The sequence below is a fragment of the Thalassophryne amazonica genome, chromosome 8 (assembly GCF_902500255.1).
Source record: "Thalassophryne amazonica chromosome 8, fThaAma1.1, whole genome shotgun sequence".
Taxonomy (NCBI): Eukaryota; Metazoa; Chordata; class Actinopteri; order Batrachoidiformes; family Batrachoididae; genus Thalassophryne; species Thalassophryne amazonica.
Window position 1 is genome coordinate 37326011 of NC_047110.1, and position 11748 is coordinate 37337758.

At 40.7% G+C, this 11748-nt stretch overlaps 1 protein-coding gene across 1 annotated transcript; it reads left to right on the forward strand.

The window, feature by feature from the left end:
- Positions 1–948: 948 nt before the first annotated feature.
- Positions 949–6986, forward strand: LOC117515437 (interferon-induced transmembrane protein 5-like). The gene is made up of 2 exons (XM_034176001.1): positions 949–1406; positions 6734–6986. The coding sequence occupies exons 1-2, from the start codon at positions 1200–1202 to the stop codon at positions 6953–6955; spliced, it is 429 nt and encodes a 142-aa protein (XP_034031892.1). The 5' UTR covers positions 949–1199; the 3' UTR covers positions 6956–6986.
- Positions 6987–11748: the final 4762 nt, after the last annotated feature.

Below are 11748 nucleotides of genomic sequence, written 5' to 3' on the forward strand. Positions count from 1 at the left end.
ATCCATTTTCTATGCCCACTTACTCCAAATAAGGGTCACAGGGGGCTGGAACCTATCCCAGCAGTCATAGGGCGCGAGGCAGGGTTCACCCCGGACAGGACGACAGTCTATCACACGGTGCTAAGAAAATCATTTAACATTACTTTATTAAAAATGTTTCGGTGACAGGGTTTAAATTAGATTGACAGTGAACATGATATAATAATGACAAATAAGAGAGATCATTTGAAATTTCAGGGATGGGACAGAAAATGTCCTCAAATTCTGTAATGTCCCAGAAGGTAATTTGTTACTGTGGCTCAGTTCTCTACTGAAACACGAGGTTCTGGACTTGAGATTTTACTAAATTTCCTAACACCTAAAATGGCAACATTTTCTGAATCCTGATCTCCATCTGGTTCCATTTTTGAAAATTTAACCTAATTCACGCAAAGTATGGTGACACTTATTTTCCAGTTCTTCAAACTTTTATCTGGAAACACAATAAATACTACAAATTCATAAACATTATCACTGTGCTTGAAATTTAACAAAACTCCATGTATTTCCAGATGAAATGATAGACAAGGAATTTCCAAGCCAGATTGATATGGATGCTCCTGAAATGTCCAGCAGATGTCAGTGTTAATCACGTGGCAGCACAACACCTAATTTTTCCCCTGATTTTTATCAGACTCACAACATTTGAAACACAGGTTTTGAAGCAGAGTGATCAATTCATGTCATTCTAGCTGGTAAAGAGAACACAGCATCCGGCTGCTCGTTTTTAACAGTGAAACACGAAGATGAGATGAAAACTGCTGTTTTTTTTTCTAACTGCTATTTCAACATGGCATACGTGTGACTTCTCAAATGCTTCCAAGGTGCGGCCTGCCATGTCTTTATGACCTCGCTCATCCACCTGAGCCTCTGAAAAAGCCGGGGGTGATGGGTACTGAAGGTTTAAGGCGACACACATGGCTCTGTGCTCTCTATTTCGGTCTCTCTGGTCTGACCACATAATGACAGGCCTTCAGTGTATTAGAGGACTCGGCCCATGTGTCCTCTCCCAGTTGCCTCCCTCTTCATTGGCGCATATAAGTGCCGCACTGGGAACGGTGGGGGGGGGGAGCACTGTTGGAACCAGGCACTAGCATCTGGAGGTCTACATAAAGGCACCAGTGCACACAGAGCTGGGCTTCTCCTATCTGAGTGTAGCCATGGACAACCACTCGTACAACTTTCCCTCTGACTGCACCCCACTCACCAACTGTAAGTCTGCCCGTAAGCCGGCTGGATCCACTGTGGTCAACATGGGCAACACCGGCAAGAATCCTCCCAAAGACTACCTCGTCTGGTCGCTCTGCAACACCTTGTACGTTAACTTCTGCTGCTTGGGATTCATGGCGCTTATCTACTCCATTAAGGTGAGGTCTTGTGTTCCAACCCCTTTTAAGTGTTTGGACTGTGTAATACTGACTGTAGAAGAGTGTGCCACACTGGTGTGTAATTGGACAATGGTCCCTGCTGATGTGGTTTACAGACTCCAATGTTCATTGTGGTGAAAATGTCTTTTGTCACATTTTAAAATTAAAGGTGGGTGGAGGTTATGTGATCACCCCTGTTTGTGTGTTAGCTTCTTCCTTAACTGTGCGTGCCAGTTTTCAGAGAGTGGTGGACAGATTTTGATGAGATTTTTCAGAGATACTTTAGTTAATTTGGTGTCTGCGTCTAAACTGTGTGTTATCTTGTTACTTCTTTGACACTGGGAGACAACTATTTCTTTGATCTCTTTCTTTAACATTCTCTCATTATGACATCACAAAGCTGTCTGATGGAGATAAGACAAGACTATGACTGCGCCCCTGTCAGTTGACAGAAGTAATAATGGTTGGCATTAACAACGTGTACCTTGTAGCCTCCACCACCAAGAGGAGGTTATGTGAGGTTACAGTGTTACCTTCGTACAGTATATACAACCCCTGGCTAAAATTATGGAATCATCGGCCTCGGAGGATGTTCATTCAGTTGTTTAATTTTGTAGAAAAAAAGCAGATCACAGACATGACACAAAACTAAAGTCAAGAAAAAAATTGTGGCAGTCAGTAACAGTTACTATTTTAGACCAAGCAGAGGGAAAAAATATGGAATCACTCAATTCTGAGGAATAAATTATGGAATCACCCTGTAAATTTTCATCCCCAAAACTAACACCTGCATCAAATCAGATCTGCTCGTTAGTCTGCATCTAAAAAGGAGTGATCACACCTTGGAGAGCTGTTGCACCAAGTGGACTGACATGAATCATGGCTCCAACACGAGAGATGTCAATTGAAACAAAGGAGAGGATTATCAACTCTTAAGAGGGTAAATCATCACGCAATGTTGCAAAATATGTTGGTTGTTCACAGTCAGCTGTGTCTAAACTCTGGACCAAATACAAACATGGGAAGGTTGTTAAAGGCAAACATACTGGTAGACCAAGGAAGACATCAAAGCGTCAAGACAGAAAACTTAAAGCAATATGTCTCAAAAATCGAAAATGCACAACAAAACAAATGAGGAACGAATGGGAGGAAACTGGAGTCAACGTCTGTGACCGAACTGTAAGAAACCGCCTAAAGGGATGGGATTTACATACAGAAAAGCTAAACGAAAGCCATCATTAACACCTAAACAGAAAAAAACAAGGTTACACTGGGCTAAGGAAAAGCAATCACGGACTGTGGATGACTGGATGAAAGTCATAGTCAGTGATGAATCTCGAATCTGCATTGGGCAAGGTGATGATGCTGGAACTTTTGTTTGGTGCCGTTCCAATGAGATTTATAAAGATGACTGCCTGAAGAGAACATGTAAATTTCCAGTCATTGATGATATGGGGCTGCATGTCAGGTAAAGGCACTGGGGAGATGGCTGTCATTACATCATCAATAAATGCACAAGTTTACGTTGATATTTTGGACACTTTTCTTATCCCATCAATTGAAAGGATGTTTGGGGATGATATCATTTTTCAAGATGATAATGCATCTTGCCATAGAGCAAAAACTGTGAAAACATTCCTTGCAAAAAGACACATAGGGTCAATGTCATGGCCTGCAAATAGTCCGGATCTTACTCCAATTGAAAATCTTTGGTGGAAGTTGAAGAAAATGGTCCATGACAAGGCTCCAACCTGCAAAGCTGATCTGGCAACAGCAATCAGAGAAAGTTGGAGCCAGATTGATGAAGAGTACTGTTTGTCACTCATTAAGTCCATGCCTCAGAGATTGCAAGCTGTTATAAAAGACAGAGGTGGTGCAACAAAATACTAGTGATGTGTTGGAGCGTTCTTTTGTTTTTCATGATTCCATAATTTTTTCCTCAGAATTGAGTGATTCCATATTTTTTTTCCCCTTGCTTGGTCTAAAAAAGTAACCGTTACTGACTGCCACAATTTATTTTCCTGATTTCTTATAGTATAGAAAGTTGCCATTTGAAATAACTTTAGTTTTGTGTCATGTCTGATCTGTTTTTTTTCTACAAAATTAAACAACTGAATAAACATCCTCCGAGGCCGGTGATTCCATAAAATTGCCAGGGGTTGTATTTATGGAGAGATATTGCTTGTATTAGAGACGTGTTTCTAAAATTCTGAAGAAAATCCAGGTCTGTTTCAATATTTTTTATCCTTGGCCAGTCAAAAGGCGCAGAAAGGGAGTGTAGCATTTCTGTGTGTGGACATGGGTTTCACTTTCTTGTGGATGTGATAACTTGAAGAAAATTTCTTTAACTTTCACCAAATTTTAAGTAGACATCTGAAATGTGTGCATCTCAGAGGCATTCCAATTTGTGCATGACAACATTTCAATAAGCGCCTCTGAACTGCCCACAATCATATACGAGTACAATCATCTGTGCTTATTTGTCTGTCTGCCTGTTAGCATATGTCAAAACTACTGCACAGATTTTGACGAAATTTTCACCGCAGATAGGTATTAGGCCATGGAAGACGCCATTAAATTTTGGAGGTGATTTGGATCCAGATTCTGGATCAAGATTTCACTTTATGTAGGCTTTGAAGGATTACATCAAAACTGCTTCTCCCCAGATTTGACACCACAAATACATATTAGGACATGGAAGACTCCATTGAATTTTGGAGGTGATCCAGATCCAGATTGGCAGGCATCATAAATCTCAGATTGATATTGTTGAATGTATTATTGGTTATTGGTAATTTATTATATCCTGGTAGCTGAAGCTTTTGTTGTCAATGTCAGCTGACTCTTTTTCATATCCCGACCATAACGTTCAGCTACAAAATAAATACATCAATATTTCGGTCACATCTAGTCTGGGAGTATGCACTGGTGTGGGAATTTGCTGCATCCATGATGCAATGGAACCGCCTTGGATCATGAATGGCAACCACTCCATTCACAAATCTTAAAAGTAACCATCTGTCTGCCAGAACCAGGTGAAGTGTGGGCATCCCCGAGGCCCTCTCCAGCTACTGGGGTCCTCAGTACTGAGGCACCTGCATGCTGGATCATGCTGAGACAAACATGAGGCATGGACACAGTATCATAGCTGGTGTTCCCTCACAGTGTAAGCGGTTGTTCTCCTGAGTCTCCCGAAGATCACATTTGGACTTAGGTCTCTGGCTGGTGCACAAGTCGCAGAGCTGTAAGGCAGGAAAGAACAGGATTGGAAAGACTTGGACCTACAGTAGGTGGCACCGTAATGGTACTAAGATTTGTACAGAATTAAACATGAACAAGTGACAGGTTTAAAACAACGCATGTAGTGACAAAAACAGATGAATGGCTACATTATAATCCACAGCTTTAAAAGTGCAGGGTTATGAACCGACAATATTGGAGTCAGCTGATCATGAAAAACAACTTTTTTTTTAAATTAGTGTTTAGTTATTGCAGATATGACATCATTATCAGTTTTATATTGAGCTCCAGCAAGATGCCTTTTCCTGTTTGGGAACAGATGGAACACCAAAGGAGCCAAATCAGGGGCATAAGGTGGGTGCAGAACAAGTTCAAAGCCACATTCAGGAATGTCAGTCATTGCGATGACCGACATGTGGACCAGAGCATTGTTCTGGTGAAACAGAAGACCTTGTCAGAACATTCCACGCCTCTTCTAGTTTATTTTCTCCCTCAGCTGTCGCAAAAGTTTCCAGCAGATGAGACAACTTTGGCTTTCTTCGGTTGGGGAGAACCCACATTTCCTTTGCCTCGACTGTTATTTGGACTCCGGTTTGAAGTGATGAGCCCAGTTCTCGTCCATAGTCATGAATCATTGTATGAAGTTATCAGGATCTACCTCAAAAACCCGAAGATTCTCCTGGATTCACATAGAACACTGTGCGTTTCTGATCGGCCATGAGAAGCCTTGGGACCCATCACGTTGAAAGCTTTGTCATTCAAAGTTCTTCTGTCAGAACCGAATGAACTCTCTCCTAGGAAATGCCTACAGAACTGGCCATGTGATGCTCACTTACATTTCTGTCAGTAAGGACCATATCATGGATTTTCTAGAATATATCAGTTGAGGAGGCAGTTCTGGGTCTTTGTGATCTTGTCCCATCTTTGACACTTGTTCTGCCCCTTCTCAATTTGGTGAACCAGTGTTTAACTGTAGCATATGATGGGGCATCCTCTCCTAATGTCATTACCATGTCCTCATGGGTCCTCATTGTCTCCTTCAGAGACATTCCTTTTTTGTGAGATACTGAATCCCAACATGCCCACCAGCTTTGTCCATTTTGCCAATCTGACACTTATTGTGTCTACAACATTGCACCCAGTAAGTCAAAATTTCACACATTCTCAAGAGAAATGTTGGATTATTTTTTTTAGAAAGCAAAAGATGGATAACCACATCCTATTTTTTTTCTGCTCAAACCATTTCAATCACCCCGTGTACAACAACTAGGTGTCTGTAGAAGCTAAAGCAGATTTCAGACGGCTGACATTAGAGATGTAAAAAGGTTGTGTGGTGCTATAAATACATTCCTTTATGAAAGAACTTTGATGTAAAATTAAAAAATACATATTTGTTTAACTGTAGAGACATGTCTCAGTGTTAACTTCACTGACCAGATGGTGTGTCCTTGGGACTCACCATCCTTGAGGTGTCCTTGAGGAATGGGACTGTGGGGAAAACAGGAACATAAACTCTGAAGCCAAAAATGCTTAAAGAAACTTGGAAAGAGCAGGACATAATACAGTAACCTGAATGGAAAAACTCAACACAAAAAGGGTGTTTGTACCTGTTATTTAAATCTTTTTTCAAACGCTTGCATGTGGCTGAGCTCAGGATCACAGGCCCCCTATGGGCCCAACACTGAAATTAAAGGCAGTGACTGGCTGCTTGTCTGTGGGAGTTAAAAATGGCGTAATTGGCATCCTCCTAATGAGCAAGTACTCATGGGAAATTAGAGAGTGCTAGAGAAAGACTCAGCCAAGCCTATTTCAAAATCTTACTTTGAGTCAATCCGGCCTTGAACAAGGATTGTTTGTGGGGAAAAAAATAAATAAAACGATTTTGAAACATAGCTATGTTTGACTGGCTGTAAAACAAAGATAAGGCTGAACATTGTCATATGCTTTTGAATGTCACCACCTCATGACACATTTTTAAGAATGTTTGTACTCTCTGTTCATTTTGTCTTTGTATGTAGCACGACCACGGTACCAGCTAAAAGTGGCTTAAAGTGGACTGATGTACTAATGTGCCTGTTTCTGTGTAGGCCAGAGACCAGAAGGCTCAGGGCAACCTGCAGGTGGCTCAGGAATGTTCAGACAAGGCCAAGTGGTACAACATCCTGGCAGCCGGCTGGAACCTGCTGATCCCACTGCTGGCCATCGTCCTACTGGTCCTTCTGCTGGTCCACCTTGGCTCTTCCAAGGGTTCCTATGACTTCTTCGGCGAGGACGGCTTCCAGAACTTCATGAAACTGTTCAGCTGGTAGATGGTGGCCTATGAAGACCATGAGAGAGAATGCGGGGTGGGGGGGGGGGGGGGGGGGGATTAGTCTCTAAGCCAACCACCACAAAGAACATTTAATTGGAAGGTGTAGATTGATTCAGCGTAACTTTGACACATTAACGCCAAAGAATCATCATCAGGCATTAGAGATGTTTGTATTTCTGGTCTGGCCAGACGTCTAACATCAGTTTTTATTCTGAATAATCTATAGCTTCATCAGTGTAAGCCAACTGCACCATACAGGTTTGATTAAAAAAAAAAAAAAAATCGCATTACAATAACAGTAGTAATATCCAATCCACACACAATTACTTCTTTGTTGGTCTAGTGCCCAAATATAAAGACACAAACAAGCACAAAACAACACAAAGACAGTCGTCAATGGTCACTTGATAATAGCTGTGGAAAAAAAACCCATGAATGAATACAACATGATTGTAAATTGCAGACCACCTAAAACTGAAGCATTTTGTTTTCATTTTAATCTTTTTATTTATTTATTTTTTCAATGTATTTCACACATATTGTTTTCGTGCAAAGCAGTTCAGAGGTCGTGACCAAGTGGTTAAGTGCACTTGTTTCAGATGTGGAAAATTCTGGATTCAAGGCCGCCCCTGCCCATTCATGTAATGTGGCATTGCATCAGGAAGGGCATCCGGCGTAAAACGTGTGCCAAATCAACATGCAGATCCACCTTAGATCTGCTGGGACAACTCAAAGGGACTTAATATAGAGCAGTGGATGTTTGAAGTAGAAAAGTGGTCACTATATTTATTTATAAATGTTAGATATTCCACAGCTTTTCATGATAGGGTTTTAGGCACATGAAATGTACCTAAAAAAAAAAATTAATGCAGTACTGAATAAATTGAGAGGAATCCTTCAGTCTGGATTATTTTATGAGTCTGGTACATAATCATGATTTCAGAACTAATCATATTATCAAAGAAACCCACATGCTAACATGATAAAGATTTTTTTTTTTTTTTTTAAAGGGCCCAAATCTGGATTAGGTTAAGGACTAACACATGGTTGATGACATCCTACTAATAAAAAAAAAAACAAAAAAAAAACTCAACTGACTGACAAAAAAAAAAAAAAAAAAAAAATCAACTCAATCAGAGACAGATCACTGCAGTTAAGAGATCAGTTCGCTGACAATATCCCCATCACTTAATGAGAAATTCCTTTTTTAATGTAATCAAAACAGACACTAATCACTTAGTCGTTCATTTTCTATACCCGCTTATTCCAATTAAGGGTCGCAGGAGGCTATCCCAGCAATTATAGGGTGAGAGGTGGGGTACACCCTGGCAGGGTTCCATAACACATTCACACCTATAGTCAGTTTCCAATTAACCTAATCTGCGTGTGTTGGAAGGATGCCGGAGTATCCAGAGGGAAATACTGCAAACATGGGGAGAACATACAACTCCAAACAGAAAGGACCAGACGAGACGTGATCCCAGGACCTTGCTGAGGCAACAGTGCTCACTCATCTTCAATGGCTTACTACAATTAAGGGTCATGGGGGCTGGAGCCTATCCTAGCAGTCAAAGGGCGTGAGGCAGGGTATACACTGGACAGGACCCCAGTGTATCACAGGCCACATATAGACAAACAAACACATACACACCTACGGACAATTTAAAGTTTCCAATTCACCTAACCTGCATGTCTTTGAATGTGAGAGGAAGCCGGAGCACCCGGAGAAAACCCACACAAACACGGGGAGAACATGCAAACTCCACACAGAAGGACCACAGATGGGAATTGATCCCATGACCTTCTGTGAGGCAACAGTGCTAACCACTAATCCACCATGCTGCAACACTGCCATCATGAGGGTACAGGCCATGCATGATTTATCAGTAAAACAATGCTAAAAATGGTGAGAATTTGGGGGAAGTAAACCTTGACATGTGTCATAGGCAGGAATTTCATCCAGTTTCTCTGAATCAAAATGCAGCATAAGTAATGAACATCAAAGAAAGATGTCCATTTCTCGTGCATTTTAACATAAGGAAAACAAAGAACTGCAGAACTAAAGAAGATACTTTTGTACCACAACATGAAACATTTTCAGTAGCTACAGCATGTGCTGACTGACATGCAGAAGTTGTATTGTGTAACAACATAAGTACGGGTGGATTTCTAATTACAGTGTGTGAGGTCTTAACTGAACCAGGACTGTATGAGCGAGCAAAAACAAATTCAATGAATAATGGATGCAGAGGAGATTAAACTAAAAGCTGAATACATTTTGATCAAGGATCATGCAAATACTTTCATTTTTGTTATTTATTCTATTTATGTTGAATAGAAACAGCTACAGCTGTGGTAGATAAAGAAGAAAACCTAAAAATCTGAACATCACAATGAACACAAATTACTTACAATCAACATTCTTCTCACACTTAATCCCTACTGAGTTTTTATGACTGATACAAAATATTTGCATTTGTGTCTTTAATTTATGTATTTTAATCTGATATCATTTTACTGATCATAACCAACCAGATATTTCACTTGTTGCTGTTTTTCTTGTTGATTTTTTTTTCTATACCTGTCAGTATGTATAGTATGTATTCTGTTTCAGACCCTCTGCCGCTTTTGTCTCTTAGCCAATAAAGACGAGGAAAAGCTGCTTTTGTGGTTTCACTTTAAAGCGGACATTTTTGTCTTTAGATGTTTGATCTTGAGGCGGGCCTGAGGGCGGAGTTTGGTTGTTTTCAAGTCATCCCAGCTCTGAGCCTGCTGCTGGACCGACTATATACAGAATGTCTCGTTTGGCTGAACTTTAAATGTGTACTCAGTTGTAGACCAGAACCGCCCGGGCAGACTGTGACAGAGCAGTTAGTCGCTGTAAGGAGACCTACAGTACAGTGGGTTGAGTAGAGCCACTACAGGGCCCGGTTTCATAAAACACTCTAATCTTGTTTAGTCAAATAAACTCAGTTGATCAACTTTTTGACATTAGTCGTTTCACAAAGTGTTTAGTCAGCTAAAGTTTTGCATTACCCAACTGAAGTTTTTAGCCTGGTACAGAGAAGGCTAATCTTATTTTAGTCAACAAAACTTCAGTGTCTTACCTCAAAAATGGCGGCTATCATGTACCAACACTTGATGGAACACTCAAGAGCACCCCTACATCACTCAGATTCCTCCAAAGGGGGAACTTCCTCCACTTTTGGCCGTGGTTGTTGCAGACAACTGTCATGATGTGTTTGTGACTCACATTAGCCACCGGGCGTCGATGTTACGCTGAGCAAAACAAGGCTTGACAGACGTGCTGTAAGTGTATATAGAAGCACGTCGTTCTGCAATTCGTATGTGTCCGTAAATGTTAATAAAGCCAGTTAAAGAAACAAAGGCTGGATAGTTCATGACAATGACCAACCCGGAAGTAAACAAAACTCTCATGCATTGGAGGCATTTCTTGGCAACAGCACTCGTGAGGCTGTTATGTGCGTGAAAATCATTGACTAACGTTAAACGGCTAATCTACAAGTTTAGCCGTTGATGTGAAACGGTGATTTGACAGATAATGTTAGGCGACTAACTGTCGTCGACTAAGTAAGTTTAATAGACTAAAAGAGTAGACTGTTTTATGAAACTGGTGTCACCGACTGAATGTTCCCCCCTAAAATCGGTCTTCCTGCCTTCACTGCACATGCGTAATTTCGGCACATCAGCAGCGATTCACAGATTATCACCTTGTTTCTGCTTAAAACTGACTTTAGAATGATTCAAGAGGTTTTACTTTATCATCTGATGGTTAATAATCATTTTATTTGATCGGTTTGGGTGTAGAGAGTCAGACTCAGAGAGTCAGATTCAGATGCACTGCTGAGGCACTCTGATCACTCCTCTGTCTTTTATTATGAAATAATAGAGAATTTATGTGGAAATGATTGTTGTACAAAAGCTTCAGATATCTGTCACTGAGATAGATGATGACTGGAGTGCAGTTTTAAGCAGAAACGAGGTGATAATCCGTGAACTACTGCTGACGCTTTGAAATGATGCATACACAGTGAAGGCAGGGGGACCAATTTTTAGAGGGGACCATTCAGTCGGCGACATCGGGCCCAGGTCCCCTTACAGCTGAATGCTCTGTATTATAGTGTTAATTTAACTCTGAAAATTCTAAAGCTCAGTATATACTCTCAAACTGTATTAAAATCAACTATTAAAGTTCATTTAACACCTGACTTATTGCTGTGTTGTGCTACAAAACACACACACAAAAAACCCACATAGAACTTTAAATTATATTCATATCCCAGTTACCACCGGAGAAAAGGAATTTAGATTTTAAAAGATAATAATGATCCTGCAAGAAGTGAAGCAAATTAATACTTCACTTTAAATCATAAAGCAGTTTATCATCTTGCTAGTTTGTTTACCATCAAGAAACAATATGTCCTGCAAGCAAAATTTGATGGACACGCCCAGTGCTGTTAAATGAAGTTAAATGTACATGCTTGTGAAATGCAGACGTTCTTGTCCTCCTGCTTGTCCACCTCCCACTCTTTGGAGTCCTGTCATATTAGCAGCCTTCCTTAGGCCTGCAGACTTTTTTTTTTGTAGTTGTTTTAAATACACCCAAATGACAGCCTGTAGCTTCCAACTTTCTGTTTTGCTCTGTGGTCTGACAGAAATGCTTGCAGATGTCTGTGCCGAGACAATTACAGACTGAAGGTCGACGCTGTGCTAACATCTCTCTGGGAGCTGCTCACTATAAAGCTGAGGCCTGGACAAAACACACACACA

Bases quoted from the DNA above. Each gene is read 5' to 3' on its own strand.
- LOC117515437 (XM_034176001.1), top strand. From the start codon at position 1,200: ATGGACAACCACTCGTACAACTTTCCCTCTGACTGCACCCCACTCACC. The intron at 1,407-6,733 runs GTGAGGTCTTGT...GTTTCTGTGTAG, and splicing joins CGCTTATCTACTCCATTAAG to GCCAGAGACCAGAAGGCTCA.